Source organism: Eumetopias jubatus, unplaced genomic scaffold (assembly GCF_037043125.1).
Source record: "Eumetopias jubatus isolate StellerSeaLion01/CBP00866 unplaced genomic scaffold, mEumJub1_p1.0 scaffold_13, whole genome shotgun sequence".
NCBI classification, from domain to species: Eukaryota; Metazoa; Chordata; class Mammalia; order Carnivora; family Otariidae; genus Eumetopias; species Eumetopias jubatus.
The window spans coordinates 49111419-49131102 of NW_028274819.1; the positions used below are offsets into that span (position 1 = coordinate 49111419).

General features: G+C 47.7%; 2 protein-coding genes and 2 non-coding genes across 8 annotated transcripts in view; 1 reads left to right on the forward strand and 3 right to left on the reverse strand.

The window, feature by feature from the left end:
* DENND2B (DENN domain containing 2B) overlaps nucleotides 1-6036 on the forward strand; it is a 61333-nt gene extending 55297 nt beyond the window's left edge. For all 5 annotated transcript variants that reach the window (XM_088018113.1, XM_088018114.1, XM_028116835.2 and 2 more), the window contains 6 exons: nucleotides 1728-1905; nucleotides 2220-2261; nucleotides 3269-3380; nucleotides 4150-4389; nucleotides 5246-5332; nucleotides 5966-6036. In XM_088018113.1, coding sequence (XP_087874239.1) covers nucleotides 1728-1905; nucleotides 2220-2261; nucleotides 3269-3380; nucleotides 4150-4389; nucleotides 5246-5332; nucleotides 5966-6000 — 694 coding nt within the window. In that variant the 3' untranslated portion in view covers nucleotides 6001-6036. The remainder of the gene's footprint in view (nucleotides 1-1727; nucleotides 1906-2219; nucleotides 2262-3268; nucleotides 3381-4149; nucleotides 4390-5245; nucleotides 5333-5965) is intronic.
* Nucleotides 6037-12723: 6687 nt separating this feature from the next.
* RPL27A (ribosomal protein L27a) lies at nucleotides 12724-16239 on the reverse strand. Its single transcript, XM_028116886.2, has 4 exons — nucleotides 16133-16239; nucleotides 15625-15700; nucleotides 14577-14751; nucleotides 12724-13396 (listed from the first exon to the last, which is right to left on the reverse strand). The coding sequence occupies exons 2-4, from the start codon at nucleotides 15654-15656 to the stop codon at nucleotides 13268-13270; spliced, it is 336 nt and encodes a 111-aa protein (XP_027972687.2). The 5' UTR covers nucleotides 15657-15700; nucleotides 16133-16239; the 3' UTR covers nucleotides 12724-13267.
* LOC114219439 (small nucleolar RNA SNORA3/SNORA45 family) lies at nucleotides 13520-13650 on the reverse strand. Its single transcript, XR_003611378.1, has one exon. It is a non-coding gene; the product is annotated as a small nucleolar RNA SNORA3/SNORA45 family (small nucleolar RNA).
* Nucleotides 15329-15459, reverse strand: LOC114219440 (small nucleolar RNA SNORA3/SNORA45 family). Its single transcript, XR_003611379.1, has one exon. It is a non-coding gene; the product is annotated as a small nucleolar RNA SNORA3/SNORA45 family (small nucleolar RNA).
* Nucleotides 16240-19684: the final 3445 nt, after the last annotated feature.

The following is a 19684-nucleotide window of genomic DNA, read 5'->3' on the forward strand; positions in this document are numbered from 1 at the left end:
GTTCTTTGCCGGGCTCAGCATTCAAGTTCTGCCACTCTTGGGCCTAAGAAGAGATACCCACTCTCCTCAGGGTCTGCCTGTGACTGGAGAGGGGCAGGGTGAGCAGCCCAGTGATGACAACCGGCCTGGACTGGGTCAGGGCTCAGTGAGTCTGAGCCAGCTCACGTTCTGTTGCTCACATTTTAGGTTGTCCACAAATCCTTTGTCCCTCCAGGTCTAGTTTTGATGTCTGAGTATATGGAAGGGGTGCGCCGTATGTGTGTACAGGCTCTGCAGTGATTAGCCCTAGGGGCTATACAAAACCTTCTGTCTCCAAAGAGCCAGGCCTATTGGAGGGGAAGGTAGAGATCAATGTGTCCCTCAATGCTGAGACAGCCCTTTTCTAGATCTTCTCCAGATGGCTCCCCTCGAGGTGTGGGGAGCTGCTGTCCCCAGGGGAAGGGCTGTGAGAGCCAGGATACCTGTGTCTCTGCCTCAAGGCCCGACACTATTAGGTGTCTGTAGGATGGCAGGACAGCCCAGCAAGGCACTGGCTGATGAAATACTTGTGAACATCCAGCGGTCCTTCTAGAAAAGGGGGTTTGTTTCTGTCATGGATTGGAACCATGTGCTCTGACTGGTGGGGCATTAATCAGGAAAGGGGGAGAATTCCTACGGGAGCTGATCAAGTAGAGTCTATTGTGGCTAATAGGTAGGACCAACAGAGACAGAGGGTCAGAGTGGGAAAATCAAGCTTAAAACTGAACTTGACTGTGGGCCTCTGCCTCCTCATCCATAATATGGTTCCCAGAGGAAGGCCTTTGATTCTCCTCCCAGCAGATGGGTTGTTCAAGCCAGGTGTGTCTCCTGTGTTTACCAGTGCCCCACACTGGCCCTCAACACACGTGGGGAGTGCACACTCACTTCTGCTCCTTCTAGCTAGCACCCTAGAGGGCTTCCTCCCCTCTTGCATTGGTCATTCTGCTCAGATGGCTGGTCCTGGAGTGCTGCTGGGTCTAGAGGCCCAGAGCCCCATCTAGGCCAAGAGAGGGATGACCCCACTGAGACCTTAGGTTATTTTTTGGAGCCTGAGAAGAAAGGTGGGCGTGGGCACTTTTTTCAGCTTGGTAGGAATGGTGCCGGGCTCCTCACCTCGGTCAGTGGTCCTCAGTTAGACCACTCTTTGCGATTACAGTGAGGAAGGGTTGGATAGACGGCAGAGTAGTCAAGTGACAACTGGGCTGGGAGACAGGACAACTGTGTCCCAGGCCGGCCCCTTAGGAAACTGACCCTTCGTAGCTGTGGCCCCAGCTAGAACATGTAGAATTGATAAGACAACCTCTGAGGGTCTTCCAGCTCTTACACACTACAAATCTGTGATCGACTCTTGCTCCCCTTACCTTCATATTCCCTGGCTTGAGCTGATACTTCCCCACCAGGTTAGGCCTGTCTGTGATTAGGGTGGCCCTTGGTGGTATGTATGTGAGTCGTTTGTGAATTTAAGTGTTGCTGTGTACCTTCGTGGCTGTTCCTAGGTCAAGTCCCAAAGAAGGTCGGTACCAGTGTCCTTGAGGCCCTGAGTGGTGGGAATGTGGGGGCTTCACCAGTCTGCAGGGTCAGATCCTGACCTGAACTCCATCAGCACTTTTGTTGCACTGGGTGGTTTAACCCATAAAAGGATGCTCGAACTCCCCTTCCCCAAAGGTCCTGGGCCTGGGCTCAGATGCGTGTCTTTGTCTGTCTACCAGTACCCTCTCCAGCTGCTCCCATGCCGTGGTGGCCTTGCTCTACCCCTTCTCCTGGCAGCACACCTTCATTCCTGTCCTTCCGGCCTCCATGATTGACATCGTCTGCTGTCCCACACCCTTCCTGGTTGGCCTGCTCTCTAGCTCCCTCCCCAAACTGAAGGAGCTGCCCGTGGAGGAGGTGGGCCATTGTCTGGGGGACCAGCTGGGTGAGGGGTGGAGGAAGGAAGGGACCGAAGGAACAGAAACTCCCAGGAGGGAGGGAGGGAGGGAGGGGTAGAGGGGGAAAGGAAGGGACCAAGACCACTGGGATCTTCTCACTTGTGGCCCCTGGGCCTCTCTGCCCAGCTCCTGTCCCTTTTCCCCGGGCGCTCTATCCCTGGTTGGAGTTATTCCTGTTGTCTGACTCTGGGAATCCAGGAGGTCTGGAGGCCTAGAGAGGGCATTGCAGGGGCTCATTCCCTGCATCACTGTCACTAATACTCTTTCTCTTAGGCACTGATGGTGAATCTGGGATCCGACCGATTCATCCGACAGGTAAGAAAGAGCAGGACACCAGAGAATATGGCCTGCCTTAGGGTAGGTGCGTTTGCTGCAGGCCGCCAGGCACCCAACACTGTTACACATGTTGTTCAACCTTCACAGCCTATTTGTTGAGCTCTCTGGGCTCCATATTCACAGACTAGACAAGGGTGGGGAGGAAGAAACTGATCTGGGAAGTCTTGACCCCAGCAGGATCTGCCTTTCTGGTTGGGATCATCCAGTGTGATGAGAATGTGGGAGTGTGAAGAGCATGGCCTGGAAGTCTGAACACTTGAGGTCTGGCTCTGCCACCTTTGAGCCACACGATGTCAGACGGGCCTCTGAACTTCTCTGAGCCAGAGTTCTCATCTCTAAAGCAGGCATGGTGACACCACCTGCCTTGAAATGTTGCTGGGGGATGATACATGATGCACAGAATGCTATGGACTGTCGAGGTTTGCAATCATCATTGCAACTTCAGAAAGCCTTTGTTAGTCATGGAAATGCTTCCGGCTCTCCACTAAGGAACACAACCCACTGGTGTGCCCTCTGGGAAGGTACAGTCTATCACACACCAGTGACAGCTGCCACTCCTGGGTACAAGGCATCAAGGTACAGACACGGAACCAGAATGCAGAGACAGGAACGACAGCCTAACCTCATACCTGAGACCCAGGCTGGGCCATAGTTTCCCTGCCCCGAGCCAGCTCTGCTTCCCACTGTGGAGCTGGAGATGGAGGAGCCAGGGAGGCTTCATCAGGGTGCTGGGCGAGGAACCCCGAGCTGGTCCTGGGCAGTGAATGCCACGGCTTCCACCACTTTTTATCTGTGTGACCTTGGATGAGTTTCTTAACCTTTCTCTCTGCTCAGCTTCTCATTGTAAAATGAGGTTGATAATAGTATCAGGATTTGGGGGAGGAAGGAGTAAGATTATATATTTAAGCTCTTCGGATGGCCTGGCATATAGTAAGTGCTCAGTCAGTGTCTGTGATCATGATGACTGTATTTTCCTTCCCCTGTAGATGGATGATGAGGACACACTGTTACCGAGGAAGCTACAGGCGGCTCTGGAGCAGGCTCTAGAGAGGAAGAACGAACTGATCTCCCAGGACTCTGACAGCGACTCCGATGATGGTGAGTGAGGCTCACCCCGGGCAGAATCAGCTCTGGCCCGGGGCCTCCCTCTGCTCTGGCCCCGGGCCTCATGGTACCAGGGCCCTGTTTCTACATACCAGATCTTTCTGGTTGACGAGGCTCCAGGTATAGGACCTTGGTCTCAGGCTAGCCTAGAATTCTCTAGCCCCACTACCAATGGGCTCAGGGAGTAATGGGCCTGAGGAGAGAGAAGTATTTTGGTAGTTTGTCAGAGGGAGTTGAGAAACATAAACAACATTGGGGGCACTTGTAGGGTGGCCCAGGCTAGAAAGCTACCCTCTTCCCTCTAATTCTTCTCTACCTCAGAAGTTTTGAGAAAGAAAACCCAAAGATATATGGCAACGCCCAGACTCTTCTTGCTGATAGGAAGCTAGTTATCCTTCCCTCAGGGGTCTTGCCTTGAGTCCCTGCAGGAGATGGAGGGAACTTCCTCTTCTTGTGAAGCCCAGGAATACCACCAAGGGTGACGGGTATGGGGAAAGTGATCCTCTGGTCTCTGATTTCCACTCTCATTTGCACGGTGAATATTTGTCAACTTCCACGTGCAGAGCACAGTTTCTGACCTTCCAGCTCAGGGGCTAGTTACAGGCCCAGGAGCACAAGACATAAAGTTTCAAAAACGGATAAGTGGTTCTGGCTAGAAATTCTCTTGGGGAGAGGGAGATAATACCAGCTAGAGGTTGGGGTTGGAGGTTGGAGATGACCGTTTCTTGAACTGAACCTCAAAGATTTGTCTTTTCTCTTCCAGAATGTAATACCCTCAATGGGCTGGTGTCGGAGGTGTTTATCCGGTTCTTTGTGGAGACTGTTGGGCACTACTCCCTCTTCCTGACTCAGAGCGAGAAGGGAGAGAGGGCCTTTCAGCGAGAGGCCTTCCGCAAGTCTGTGGCCTCCAAGAGCATCCGCCGTTTTCTTGAGGTTTTTATGGAGTCTCAGATGTTTGCAGGCTTCATCCAAGACAGGGAGCTAAGAAAGTGTCGGGCAAAGGGTAAGGCCAGAAGAGCTTGGGGTTGGGTGCTGTGGGTCCTCTTCTGCTACCAGCAGGCCTGAATAACTGGGCACCATGACGGAAGCTCTTAGCTATCAGCTAGAGTCAGGCCTCCTAACATCCCTTTCTTCTGATACAAACTGCCAAGGGAGCTTTCTTCTCCTGTCGCAGTAAATGCCTTCCCAAGGCTGTGCACAGGCTGGAGCCTTGTGGCTGGTAGGGCTCCTCTCCACCCTAGAGCAGCATGCCATTGGTAGCCCATCCCCTCTTCAGATGCTCTTCTTCTTCAGAGAAGAAGACCAGACTGAGAATTTAGGGGGTTCTAAGAACCACAGGTTGGAGAAGCCCTTGATGAAAATTGAGCTAGCTCTCTGAGGTTGGTGGTAGCCTCCATTCAGAATAGAAGGTCACCTTGTCTCTAGTTATTTCATCAGTTCAGCTCACTCTAGGACTTTTTTTTTTTTTTACATCTCAAGATCCTTCTGTCTAACCTCAGGGTTGTTACATCTTCTGTCCACTAATACTGTCCATTTAGTCTAACAAGCCTTTTGGAACAACATGGAGTAGAGTGATCTAAGAGGACCTAGAGAAGGCGCCCAGCTCTGAAAACAAGGAGTGGCATCTTTGTCTTATGGAATGCAGCTCAGGCACATGCACCGGGAGGTGCTTGAGGGTCTCTCGCTTCAGCAGTGAGCACCGTGAGATGTTATTAATTATAGTTCTGATGAGATAGTCTGAATTCTAATAAGATGCTCCTATGAATTGTAATTGCAGATTCTGGTTTCTCTGTGCCCAATAGGCCGCCCCTCCCCTTCCTGCAATAACGGTTCTGTTCCCTGTTCCTCCTCTTCTGCAGGCCTCTTTGAGCAGAGAGTGGAACAGTATTTAGAGGAACTTCCAGACACTGAGCAGAGTGGGATGAATAAGTTTCTCCGAGGTTTGGGTAAGTAGCATGGTCACTGATGAGATAGGAGTTCAGCAAGAAGCTGGGGCTGGGGCATCTGTACCCAAACTACTCTAAACCAATGCCAGTGGGTATTTATATTGGGGCTGTAGACAGAACTGTAAGAGATCCCCTGGTGAAGAGGTTCCCAGCCCAGTCCTTTAAGAGCATTTAGTACAGTATTTACCAAATTGCAGAACCAGGAGAAACTACAGATCCTTACATAAACCAGGTCTTTTTCCATGTGCTCCTTCTTGAGTGTATATGAGGGTGCTAGGGGCAGTGAGCTTTTCTCTAGGCCATAAAGGGGTCTACAAAGGTCTTGGTGCCAGAGTGCCCTTCTCTGAAAACCTCCACTCCCTTCAAAGAGCTCAGCCAGCTAAATCATGGAATCATAGCATGTCTCCGTTTAAAGGGAAATTGGGGCCAAAGAAGTTAAATAGCTTGCCCACAGCCCCAGAGTGATTGATACCAGTGCCCTAATTAGAGCTCTAGTGTTATTTTCCCTGCCCCGGATCAGACCCGTCACAGCTGAAATCCAGGCTTTCTAGCCCTGTCTGCCGCTGAGAGGGTTAGGGCTGTTTCAGGAGTTGATACTGAAACCTTCTCACTCTTGCCGTCTCTGACCCACAGGCAACAAAATGAAGTTCCTCCACAAGAAGAACTAAGCCCCTTTCCCAGTAACGGAATCCAGTGCCTTGCCGAGCCTGGAGCCTGGGGAGGGGGCTGGCTTGGGGCCCTCTGGGCTTCTGTGGCTGCTCTCCCCCCACAGACCCCAGCCTCCAAGCCAGCCCACCTCTGCCTTCACGATATCCCAGGATACTGTTTGTAAATAATCTGCTGTAAGCTTTCTTATCTCTTTTTGTAACAAGCAAAGAGAATCTGGTAAATATTTGTATATTCCCAAGGGGCTGGGTGCTGGCGACTGGCCAATTATGTGCAGCTGACTGTCTCAGCCGAACCACTGATTTTCCCCTGGAGGCTCCTGGCCTGCCTGCCTGAGGCCCCTGCTGCCAGTCTTGGGCCCTGGAGAGCAGATGCTGTCTTGTTATGTACAGGAGGACTATTTTTTTTTTTTAATCTTAGAGTTTCTATTTTTTTCTAGTAGTCCCCTTCCCCTAACCCTCTGTTTTTGAAAGGCAAAGGCCAATCTATCCCCACTTGCAACGTGGTACCAGGCTCTCGGGCCTGGCCTTCTCTTGTTCCTCCCACCTTTGTGATGGTCAGTGAGTCACGGGAAGCCCCCCCCCCCCCACGCCCGGCAGTGCCAGTGCTCTCCGGGCCCAGCTCCCAGTCTGTGGTGGCCACGATGCGGTACAGGGCATCCCTCCTTCCCACCATCTACGGGTGTTCTCAATAAACAGTGTAAAGTTGTTTGGGCCCAGAGACCTGTGTGTTCCTTGGCTTCATTTTCTAGAGTTCTCTCTCCTGGGGGATGGGCTGAGATAGGCCAATCAGGAATGAAACACCATCATGCAGGGAATTGAGGACTTCATTGAGAGTTTAGTGTCAGTGTGAGTCACTTACCTCCCCTGAAATCAAGTTCTCTGGCTTGAACCATTATGACTGGTCTTAGAAGATACCTTGTCATTGTTCTTGTTCAGCTTGCCTCTTCAATAACCAACTGTTCAGACTGTCTCCGTGTTCCCAGTGATGGAAAGAATGCTCAGTGCTTTCAACTCCACTGTTAGGTGAATCTTAACATTTTCCTATTTAGTATGAAGCCCTTAAGATATCATTGGGTACCCTGACATTGGTGGGGTGAAGCTCAGTGAAAGCCAACCCAGGCTTACTCATAGCCCTGGCCCATTGCCTATAGCTCTTCTGTCATTCTGTGACTGGTTTTCTCCTGTTGGAACCCTAGGTTTGCATGCAGAAACTTCTGCAATATTCCATGGAAAAGCAAGAAGAGAAGCAGGGCGGGGAATATGGGTGGCTTATGCTTTCCACCCAGAGACCGTGAAAATTTCCAAGTTGAGATATGAGGCAGTAAGCTGGAACTCTTCACTGGAATTCAGTTTGGGGCTGGCAGGATTTGAACCAAGGAGTAGATCTTTCCTGTCCTTCCACCCTGGCCTACTTAAACAGGAGACAGTCCTATCCTGAATTCCCTTCCCTCCTTCTTCCCATTTCCACTGAGGCCCACGCAGGTCCCAACCTGTCTGGGATTTGGGGTTGCTATCTGCCTCCTAAAGTAGAGGGTTTGTCTTCTGGGAAGACAAGGTCATCTTCTCCTCTGAAAAAGCCTCCTACATAGTTGGCTTTGGCATCTTCCCGTAGGGAGGCAGAGATTGAGGCCTCGTGAGTCTGAGTTTTCAGCTGAGGTAGAGAAGACAGTGCTTATCACCAGGAAGTCCAAGGTCGGGTGTAGTTACCTCCAGGACGCATTACTGTTAACCCAGCCTGGGCTTCATGACAGTCCTAGAAGTAGATTCCTTAACAATAAAATAATATTACAGTTTCCAAAAGGTGCTATTTCTTTCTCCTTTCCTTCTCCCACTCCCCTCTTTTTTAATGTGACTCCAAAGAATCCTCACAGACATGTGATCAGCTCACAAGAGATATAGGTATAAATTCCTTTTTTTAAAATAAACTTTGAAACTTTTATGTATCTTTAAAATCTTAAGATACCTAAGATTAACCCTAAGGATTCCTTCCTCTTACGATGGCCACAGCTTTCATCCTAATTCAGAAAATCAGTACTGGCACATAATGGCTCTGGGTGGGCTGCAAGGGTCCATACAGTGAGAACTATGGGCAAGGTACAGAAGACTTTGGGGGAATATAGAAGAGGGTGTGTCCAGGGGGCCTGGTATGGGGTTCACAAAAAGTGGTCAGGATTTCTTTCCAAGTTCTGTTTTACATGATTTCTCAACCCCTAAACAGATGGTTCTAAACCCTGTCGGATCCAACACTCTCCTTTTCTATAGCAAATACTCTAACTCCCCCCCTTACTATCCTGAAATGAAATTCATAGATAACGTAACCTAAACACACCTTAACTTTCAGGGAAATGGGGAGAAATAAAAGGAAGTATTTTGTTATAACATGTATTTAAATATGTAAATGCTTGGGTACAGCTGTACTAGAATATATAATGAGGTCAGATGCTTACACCTGTACATAGAATTACTGTGAAGGCCGCGGCTACACATGCACAGACAAAAGTGTGTTGTGTTAGCAACTCAAATTCTACTGAGTAAGTGTTACCATTGGTAAGAGAGTTGAACAACTTTTTATTTTAGAGGGTAGGGAGGGGCAGAGGGAGAGGGAGAGAGAATCTTAAGCAGGCTCCGTGCCCAGCATGGAGCCCAGCGCGGGGCTCAATCTCAAGACCCTGAGATCATGACCTGAGTTAAAATCAAGAGTCAGATGCTTAACTGACCGAGCCACACAGGCGCCCCAGAGAACTGAACAACTTTTGGCAATATTCTGAGCAAAACACAGTATGAGGTTTCCCTTGACTAAAACAGCATTTGGAATCCTGGAAAACAAAGAAGTATATGAAAACTGGGGGGGAGGGGGATTTTTTTTTATTATGTATAAAATGGAAGTAGACTTAAACTAGATTTTTTTGTTGTTTAGAATCAACCCATACATTGCAGGATGTCTAGCAACCTTGGTTGCTTCCCCTCCATGATTGTGACAGACAAAACTGCCCATTCATTTCCAAACTGCCCCCCCTAGAGGATGGTTTTGCCACCATTGAGAGCAAGTGTCTTTAAACTGCCTTTCTGACAACCCTAGGGCACTTACTCAGGGGCAAGACAATACTGTCTCCTCTACCAGAAGTCCGAGTGCCTACGGAATGTCAGCCTTCCTCTATTATGGAGTCGAGAAAGGCCCTGGTTTTATTTAGTTTGGTGACTTTTAGAGCAGGGCGGGCTGCCATTACATCCTCCTAAATGCCTTTTTTTTTTTAACTAAATATGCATGCTCTGGTAAACTATAGTGTCAAAATGAGGAGTCTGGTTTCTTAAAGGCAATATTTTGAAGGAGTGCCCTTGGAAAGCGATATTATTCCAACTCCAGCTCATACTGGAATTAGGGCTCCCCAAAAATCATTCTAATTACAATCACAGCTCAGTTCAAATTTTTGCTAAAAATAATACCCTTTATTTTACATGGAGACTTGTAACTTGTACCCAAAGTGACTTATTTATAAAGATAAATAAACATTTAAAAAACAAAGTGGGAATAAAAGTAAAACAAAACTTGGGCTGTAAAATAGAGCCAAAATGAAACATACACTTGAACTTCTATTCTTACTAAGGGTGATACACAAAATTAGTTTCTAGAGCCAAAGTGGTAGTATGCATTCCAAAACATCTTGTTTATTTGCCTATGGAGGTGGGGGTAGGTGTCACTTAAAAAGTCATGAAAACTCTAGACCAAGAGAAACTACTACTTTCGGTACTGACAAGTTAGTGGTAACTTGGAAATTATTTTCTGTCCATTTATATTGCCTTTTGATATAAATATGAATTTGGTTAAGCAAGAAACGCAAACTATCAGAACATACATCTCCCTCACCTCCCGCAGCTCATGAAGAAAATGCCTTGTTTTATGTTCTCCCAGAATATTTCCATTTCCATGTATGTACAAACAGGTGTCCAAGGCACCTTGAACACCGTAGCTGGCGCTCATCTTTTTGACAACTAACAAGCTAATTCTGGGAAATTTGGAAATTCCCCTTTTTCACGTGTGTATAAAGACCGTGTTTCCGTAAGCGCGGCCTAAGCACGACCTCAAGCGCTTCAAGGTTGGCCCGGCCTCCAATTCTGAAGGGGCCCACGCCCGCCGGGCGCCGGCAGAGTTTAACCTCCCGCCTAGCCCGGGAGTCTCTCCGCTGCGCGACTAGCGCGGCCCCGCCCCTTCCGGAACTGGCTGAGCCCACAGAGGGAACCGGCGCTGTGCGTGCTTCCGGTCGTGGGAGCGGGCAAGGTTAACGTGTGCCCGGAACCAGAATCTCACACGCTCCGGAAGTGGTTCTCCGGGGCTGAGGCGAGACGAGCTGACTAGTGGGGCTGTTGTGTGACAGCGTCGCAGAGGTCGGACAGTGTAAACCACAGGGGTAGCCGCGAGAGCGCCAGGCCCTGCAGGGCTCTGGCCGCTGCCATCCTCGTCGTCCGCCTTCCAATGCTGCACGCCTTCCGCCGATGGTGCGCCCTTAGGCTTGTTTTCAGGCTAGGGGCTGACTGCGTTTGGCTTAGCCATCAAGTAAGAATACGCATATTTGAATTGAAAGCTTAAATTCGATTTAGTGGATTTTGATAATGGGGTCGGGTCCAATATCGCCAACTGATACTTGTTAGAGCTGCAGCTTCGAGGTTTGGATGAAAATGTATCTAAAGCACATGTACTTTAGGCCAGACATCCTTAGCAATTCAAGCTTATAGAAAATAAGCATGTCCACCTGATGTGCTAGGTGACGTGACTTTTCCAGTTTGAAGAGGTAAACAAATGGTTGAAGACCACGGAGTTACAGAGGCATCTAACAAAGCTCTGCTCTCCCTTTTTGGGAGGACTTCCATTAACCCTGTGCACCTATCAGCCACTAAAGAGACCAGTAGCAGTGTGGGCCTCTGTGCCTGCAGGACAAGACTAATCAAAGCTTGGCAACTTCGTTTCCTCAGCGTGGACTCTGTATCAGTGGCCCGTTTCACGCAAATACAAAGTCAAAACTAAGGTTTGCGCTTGGTCCCATCAAGAGCCAAGTGGTCACTATGTCTGCACTCTTCATTTGTAACATCAAAGTATGGCTTTGCCTTCTGGCTTCCTTGGCAATATTAACACCAGCATACAAGATTGGAGTGAATATTATCCCACTCAACCCCATCCTGTTTATGGATAGTGACGCTGCACAGTTAATAATTTCTGGTAAGAAACTGGCTAAGGGCCTAGTTTTCATGTATGGTCCCACTAAATCCCACCTGTCCAAGCCTAACCATTTAGCTGTCAGCCCCACCCCAATCTATCCACTTGCCAAGTCCTGTCCATTGGGTTTTCTGAATCCTATCGTCTTGCTTTCTCATTCCCATTTTCTTTGTCCCAACTCCCACTGTAGCCAAGTCCCTAACTACATTCTCATTTTGCTTAACTTTTCCGAACTGGTTAGCATGTTTGCTCTTCCCTCTGCTTGGATCCTTTTGCCTTGACTTTATCAGACCAAGGGGATTAATTTGTCTGCCCCCTTAATCATTCACAACGTAAGTCAAAAAGGTTCAGTAAATGCTTCCATTTTACTTAATCCACACAATCCTCAATTTTAAAGACGAGAAAATTGGACTAAGCTTAAGCCACACACAGCTGTTAAGGTTTGGATCAAAAGCTCAAACCCCATCTACTCTACATGTTTGTATCTTCAGTGTCTAACTGTAACCAATTTAGACATTAAATTCTTAGTATCAACTACAACCCATTTCAGATCCATGACCTCAACTTCCATATTGTATGTCCTCCAAAAGACAGTAAAGGACAACCAGTTTTACCTTTCTTCATCAGGCTGATCATCAAAGAACACATCCAAATTATCCATTTGTTTGTCCAACTGAGCAAACCTTCCCAGCACTTAACCCATCAGCTAAGTTTGCTGTCCATTTTCCTTTTACTTGAGGGTCTGCAAAATCCTCTAAAGGTTGTCACAAACTTGTCCCATAGAAACTCATGGTTCCCAGCCCACGTATCACCCGAGGACTAAGGAAACAACACTGCCAAACGAAACCTAGTTATATTTTAAGTGTCACCCTATTCCTTTGGACAGGGTTCTAGAAAGCAACTTTTATTTTGGGCCAAAGAGAACTTTGTTAAGTTCTGTGAAGAACTAGAAAAACTGTTAGTCAATTTACCCTGAGATCTGAAGGTCCTATATGCACATAAGCACTGGTCATCATTATGGTTTTGTAGGAGGTAACAAACCCTAGAAAACCCAATTCCAGCTTCTAGCTTTTTCCAAATTCTATGCTAAATACATTTCAGACTAGAATCTTTAGCATTTCATGATGTAGTTCTTTGAATTAATGCACAGGGATACATAAATCGTGACAATGCTTTTTAGATTCCAAACCACTTCCATGTGTAAAAGCCCTGGTGTGTTTTAACATTCAGACAGCTGGGCCCCACCTCAAGATTCTGGAATGGTATGGTAAATAATGGGGGGGGTCAAGGAGGAAAAACTTTAGGTTCAGAAATTAATCCTTCAAATTCACTTTAATCCTATCATTCTGTCCACGTTTTAGAATGTGCCCCATCAAAACTGAGTCTTCCCTTTTGGGGTGCCCGACTGGCTCAGATGGTAGAGCAAGTAACTCTTAATCTCAGGGTCGTGAGTTCAAGCCCCATGTTGGGTGGAGAGCTTACTTTAACAAAACATAACAAACCGAGTTTTCCCCTTTGAACCATGTACTACAGTTATTTTTTTTTAAAGATTTTATTTGAGAGAGAGAGAATGAGAAAGAGAGCACAAGAGGGAAGAGGGTCAGAGGGGAGAAGCAGACTCCCTGCTGAGCAGGGAGCCCGATGTGGGACTCGATCCCGGGACTCCAGGATCATGACCTGAGCCGAAGGCAGTCGCTTAACCAACTGAGCCACCCAGGCGCCCTGTACTACAGTTAAAAAGTGTGTTCTCCCCCCTCATTGTAAATTCAGAATATACAATGCAAACTGGCCTTTCAACTACATGTGCTATCATTCTCATGTTATAAATGAAAATGTTCAAGTTAGGTACTGGGCCAAGTCCTCTAAGTGCTGGTGCTCTCTTTCACACTTTCTGAGGGGAGTTGGCAGAGGGTCTCAGGCCCTCATACCCTTACTCCTAGAATCTGTTAGGTGGATTTCTGATGTACAGGTAAGGAGGTAGGGGTGCTAAAGCATTTACACCCAGACCAGAAGAGAAAAGCACTTGTTAGCATTTAATGAACGCCCTCAAATGTGGCTTCAAGCTACTAGAACGCAGGCGCCCCCGACACCCTTAATCTTCTCCTCTGCTCTTCTACTGAAGAATTTGGCCTTCACGATGACAGGCTGTTTTGGGAGTTTTCCCTTTCCCAAAACTTTGTAGTAGCCCTAGAGTAATAGAAAAAAAAAAAAAAACCAAAAAAACAAACTTTAATACACACCACAGCAGATACCAACTCCCTGGTATGAAGAAAGATGCCTGCCAGTCTACACCATCTAGGAGCTGGGAGGGCATGTTTCTGATCTGGGCACTACCGGGGGCACTGACTGCCCTCGCCAGTGAATCAAGACCAGCAGATGCTCTCTGAGGACTCTAGCACACCAGGACAAGAGATGTGTCAGGATGTGACTCTAGCCTCAAGCAAAGCACACCCACCCTATTCAATTACCACGTGATAAGCAGAAAGACAGACCACATTCCCAGCAATGTTCCAAGAAGGGCCTCACCATCAAAATTGCTCAAGGACTGTTAAGTAGGACGGGAAAAGGGATTTAAAACTTAACCAAAAGCCCCTTTAGGATTTAGACTACCTCCACACCCATGGGAGGTAAAACTGACACAAGGACTCCAAAAAACATACAAAAATGCTTTGTCGGGACGGCTGGGTGGCTCAGTAGGTTGGGCGTCTGCCTTCGGCTCAGGTCATGATCCCAGGGTCCTGGGATAGAGCCCCGCATCGGGCTCCCTGCTCAGTGTGGGGAGCTGCTTCTCCCTCTGCCTTTCATGAATAAACAAATAAAATCTATATTTAAAAAAAAATGTTTTGTCATCATTGTTTTGAGGTGTGCGGAAATCTCTTTCAGATAATGCAGATCCATAACCACCAAACATCTTAGGATTTTATTCTGTAAGGGACAGAAATGGCCAGGAGCCATGCCTCCCGTAAGCAGGGTTGTGTAAGAGGGACCAGAGCCAGCTGAGGGGAGATACTGCCAAAAGCTTAGGCCAGAAATGCAAACCTGTACAAATCAGGGCAGAAACTGTGGGGATGGGTTACTGACTGGGAAACATTCAAGAACTAACAAAGTAACTGAATGAATGAGGGAATGGAAAGATTCTTCTTCTTCAAATATTTTGCATGAATTACAACTAAACTAGAGTTCAATTCTTGTGTTACCTCTGGAAATGCTATCAAAAGACGGAGTAGTCTAAGTAGGTAATCTAGGTAGGTAGGTAGGTAGTCTAGTAGGTAACTGGGTAGAAATTCCAGGTAGGAGATCAAATACATTAGATTATCCAGAATTCTGAGGCATGGACCACATAGTCAACAAATATTCCTTCACTCACCGATCGCACCACATCAATGATAGGAGCAGCTCCAGTCTTGTTTTTGGCAGCATTTACCCGTGTCTGCTCACTGACCAAGGTCCACAGTTTATCAAGGTTGACAGTTGGGCAGAAGCTCTGGTTCCTCTTTAAGTGGTAATGTCTCATACCAACTTTTCCAAAGTATCCTGGGTGACTAGGAAGAGAAGGGCAATCGCGTTCATAACCTGACTCCAATTAAGAAGTGTATCATCTTCATAGTTCATCTCTCCCAGTTATAGTGTAAATTGTTCACTGGTGTACAACAGTGACATAGCAGGTACTCCATTCATTGTTGAACTAATTGAAAAAAAAAAAAAAAAAGCCACCAAAGATGTTCAGGAGTAGGAGACTAGCCTTATTTCATGGAATCAGAAGTCAGCGAAGTAGTCAAGAGACATGGGGCACCTGGGTGGCTCAGATGTTTAAGCATCTGCCTTTGGCTCAGGTCATGATCCCAGGGTCCTGGGATCAAGTCCCATATCGGGCTCCCGGCTCAGTGGGAAGCCTGCTTCTCCCGCTCCCTCTGCGGATTCCTCTGCCACTCCCCGTACTAATGCGCTCTCTCCCTCTAATAAATCATATCTTAAAAAAAAAGTCAAAGACAATGCCAAGACCAGAGGTCTTCCATATCACTTGACAGCATTTTATGGAAATTCTACACATTCTTGTAAGAGAGATTTTTCTAAGCAAATTTGGGGGCATAAGTCAATCTAGCAGGTGCATAGTTAATTTGATGTCACTAACCCGGTGACTGACTATGCCATGAGGGTCACAGCCAGTGAATAAGGTCAGCAATTACTCTTCGAGGACTCTAGCACACTAAGGCAATAAGCTGATACCCAAGCGTGACTCTAGCCTCGATGACAAGTTCTCAGTTCACATCAAACGTTAACTTCGTAAAACCCAGCAACACAAGGTTTTTCAGTGTTAAGAGGCTTTCTTCCCACTGAAGGTGTCCTGAGCCAGCCCTCTGCCCCTAACTCCAAACTGTCAGTGCCAGTGTAAGTATACGCCAAGAAACACTCACTATTTGTCGAAGTTGATCCTGTGGTGATGCATGCCACCAGCATTACCCCGGCCTCCTGGGTGCTTCCGGTGCTTGCCTGCAAGAATACAAAGCTACATGGCTAACGTAGCCTTCTCCAGCTTCTCCATTCTCCTTTTCCCACAATTCTGCGTATTTCTTACCTTGTTCCCAGTCTACAATTCCTCTTTAACCACTGCTATTCCCTCAAGTTTCCGGGTGAAACATCTCTTTGTAATGTTCCACATCACAACATTATCTACAGTACTCCATGCCTTCGACAAATTAACTTTACCCCAATCAAATTTCCTCCCCCCAATTGATGTGAAATTCTCTTAAAATGGAGTACTGTAGAGAATTCCAAGAGAAAAAAATAATCAACCGCTAACAGTCAAATTCAATCCGACTGACCGCACAAAGCGAACCCACTTCTACCCTACCCACTTCCCGGCTAGGTAAGCACCCGGCGGGGAGAGCTCAAAGCCGACCAGGATGGGATGCCGGCACTTACCGATGCGGCCGTGGCCGTGGCTCACGTGGCCCCGAAGTTTCCGGGTCTTCCTCAGTCTGGATGGCTGTATGGAAAAAGGTGCTTGGTGATAAGGCCAAAGGGAGGTGGGACAGAATGCGAATTTGACTGTCTGCGAAGGGTCTGTAGGCTCGGGGGGGGGGGGGGGTCAAGGATCTGCTTCGGGTCACATTCAGCAAAGGTGATGTTACGGACTGGCCCAGGGCCACGCGGCCTCATCAGGGCGGCGCCCAAGCGCGCTGAGCCCGCGTGTCTCAGAGATCCGAACCCCGGGCAGAACACGCGGCCCCAGACTACGGGGCCCATGCCGGCCACCCTGCCCTGAGGCTCGCCATGCGCGGCCTGGAAAGCCGGGCCAAGATCGGGGGTAGGCGGTCGGGGTGCAACGCGAGTAAGGCTCGCGGCCTGCACAACCAACGAATCGGACGCACAAAACAAACCACCTACCATGTCGGCAGCTCAGACGGAAAAGGGAGGCCTTTGCGAAATCTCGCGAGGTACCGATAACGGGGGCGGAGCCAACAAGACTCACTTCCGGCCGGGAGGCCGGGCCTAGGGCGGGGTTTCTTGAGTCTCGCAGGTCTCGCGGGTCTCGTTGGTCTCGCGTGGCTGCAAGCCCGGCCCTCCGCCTTTTTTTGTGGGATGTCTTGTTTTTACCGGTGGCGGTGGCGGTCGGGATACTCTGTCCGCTAGTCCTCGTTCCCTCAGGCTCAGAGTCTGAAAGCTGTCGCGGAATCCGCGGCTTGGGGCGCTGTGTGGTGCACGCCGCCGCGGCGCTTTGGCCCTGGAACCCGCTTAGGCCATCGTATCTCAGCTCCTTGCCAAACGCCCAAGTTCTGAACCGTCCCCCGGGCCTCGCGTTTTTTGTGGTCTGCTCGGCTCTGGCGGTAGCTGTTGCTTGCTTGTCCTCTGGCCGCAGTGAGGATTCGCGAGGCCCTGTTTGACCCTCGGTGTGCCCACCGGGTGTCTCGCTCTGCTCCCTTTGAAGTCCTTCCCTAGGTGTCTGCCACCCACCGGCACCTGCTCACCCACATTCCCGAGGGGGTGCTCGGTCTTAATTTCCCCTTTGCCCTTGTGCTATCATCCTGGGCATCCCCAGTTTGAACAATCCTTCATACTTCAGGGACCTGTACACCTGGTTGCTTTATGGTCCTTTTAATCCAGACTCTGTAAATACTTTTTCTAACCACCAAATTTTAATTTTCACCTGAACCTACTTGACATGGCCTGATCCTCTCTCCTGGACCAGAGAACCGCTGCTTAACCTCGACCCTGTGAAACTTCTCTGACCCATTCAGTCATTGTTGCTACTCTCCCCACTTGTGCCCCACACAACCTAGTACATATAATTGTCCACCGCATTTGTCTTCCCTACCTGACCCAATTCCTTAATGGTTCAGGATTATCTTCTTCTCCCGACGCACTCCCAGTTCCTGGCATGTAGTACATGTTCAACAAATGATTAAGTGACTGAATGTACTTACTCTCACCTCACTCAGTGGAAGAGCCATCTCTCAAGTCTCAACCGGTGTCCAAAATCCCATTCTTTCCATTACTCTGTGTGTGTATTTTCCCTGCCCCATTCCTGTCAGCTAAAATATATTTTAGCTAAAATACCGTAAATTCTCCCTGACTGCTTTCTACCCACCACCCTTGCTCTTTCCTTTACAGCCAAGCTCCCCAAAAGAGTACTCTGTGAATTCTATTTGTTCATTTCCCATTCATTGTTCCATCCACTGCAATCTAGCCCTCAGGCACACCACTCTTACTCAGATCATCAATTAAACAAATGCCAAATTGAATCAACTCTTCCCATTCCTTTCACCACTTGTTCTCTCCTTTCTGTTGTACTTCACCTCTTTCACTTCTTTATAGAAACTCTTGCCTTTTTCCTAACTCTCTGGCCATTTCTCAGTCTTTTCAGGTTCTTATAACTTTATTCACCAGCTAAGTGTTGATCTTCAGCCTCTGGTCCTTGCCTCTCTTAACTTTTCACAGTACACAATCTTCTTGGGTGAGCTTATTTTGGGTGGCCTCAATTCACATCTCTATTGCTGAGCTCTACACTCATGTATTTACTTAATCTCTGATTATTATTCCTTGGACGTTCTACAGACAAACTTGGTAAACGTGTTCAAAAGACTTCAATCTTCCTTGCTCACTGGTGCCTTCTCCTTTATACTATATCTTGGTGAATGGCACCCTTGTCCACTTAGATAGTGATGTCACGGAGACCTGAAAAATTGTTCCCAAGCCTTCGTTTCCCCTAATACACTGTCACCATATCCTTCTGTTCTGTATCTCAAATCTTCTTCCTCCTGTTAAGCCCCTGTGCCGCTGCCTTCATTAAGACCCTGATCATGTCTCTTACCTTGAGTCACCCTGTGGTCACCCTGCCTGCATTCTAACTCTCCTCCAATCCCTTCATCCTTCACACCTCTGCCAGGTTAACCTTCCCAAAACGTAACTTTCATCCTTTCACTTACTTGATCAAAAAGTTGGATAGCTCCCTATTACCCACAGAACACAGCCCACTTGCCTTTCCAAACCAACCTCAGCTTCTCCTCTTACCCGAGCTTTCTACGGCAGCCAGACTTGAGACATCCCTTCCGCCTCTTTGCCTGTGCTAGCGCTATTTCTCATGCCTGTAGTGGTCATCTTCTTCCTGAGCAGATATCCTGAATCTTCCTCAACCTTTAAGGCCCACCTTATATTCTGCTTCTTCCCAGAACTCTGCAGTCCACAGTGATAATAGGCAAATATACCTTGCAGTTTACAAAATGCATCTGCCTGAGAGGTCAACACTACCCGCCCCATTTTATGAATAAGAATGAGAGAATGAGGCACAGAAGGTTGAGTGACTTGCCAGAGGCTACAGAGCTGCCAAGATACAGAGCCTGGGCCTACCTAGTCTTTAGTCTTCTCTTTCCAGATCTGCTTTTACCTCAGTGACCACTCCCTGTTTCCCTGAGGGAGGGAGGTCCCTGAGACTCTTTCACAAGTGTCCGCAGGGTCACAAGTATCCACAGCATCATTCCTTTTTCAAGTAGAGGATTGTTAATTTAAGATGGGAAGAGCCAGGGTTTCTGTTCTTTTTAAGGGAGAATTCTAGAAAAACTCAGAAATCCAAATTTATTTCGGAAAGGATTTTAAAAATTGCATGGAATAGAAAAGCCAGTGAAACATTAAAGAAAATGTTAAAATATAGGTATAAACATCTTGAATCATAATACCTACAATGCTGTTTTTATGTCTGAATATTACCTTTCAGCTCTTGTCTACATGGAGACATAGCTCCCTACAAAGCTGATGATCATAGCACACAAATCCTTTTGTATTTTGCTTTTCATTTAATACCATGACATTTTTCTGTATCACTACCTGGTCCTCATGATTATTATTATTAACAGCTTAAGACTAATTAATCTTCAGCAGGTACTATAATTTACCAAGCCATTTTCTCCTGTAGTTTGTTTGTTTGTTTTGTTGTTGTTGTTCTTATTGTGTCCTTTGCTATTAGTGATGCAATGAACA

What these genes read in the sequence shown, in the direction of transcription:
- RPL27A (XM_028116886.2), bottom strand. Translation starts at nt 15,656, where the DNA reads ATGCATCACCACAGGATCAACTTCGACAAATA. An exon ending in AGGATCAACTTCGACAAATA is followed by an intron (nt 14,752 to 15,624) that starts GTGAGTGTTTCT and finishes TTCTCTTCCTAG; the next exon opens with TCACCCAGGATACTTTGGAA. An exon ending in TCATTGATGTGGTGCGATCG is followed by an intron (nt 13,397 to 14,576) that starts GTGAGTGAAGGA and finishes CTATTACTCTAG; the next exon opens with GGCTACTACAAAGTTTTGGG.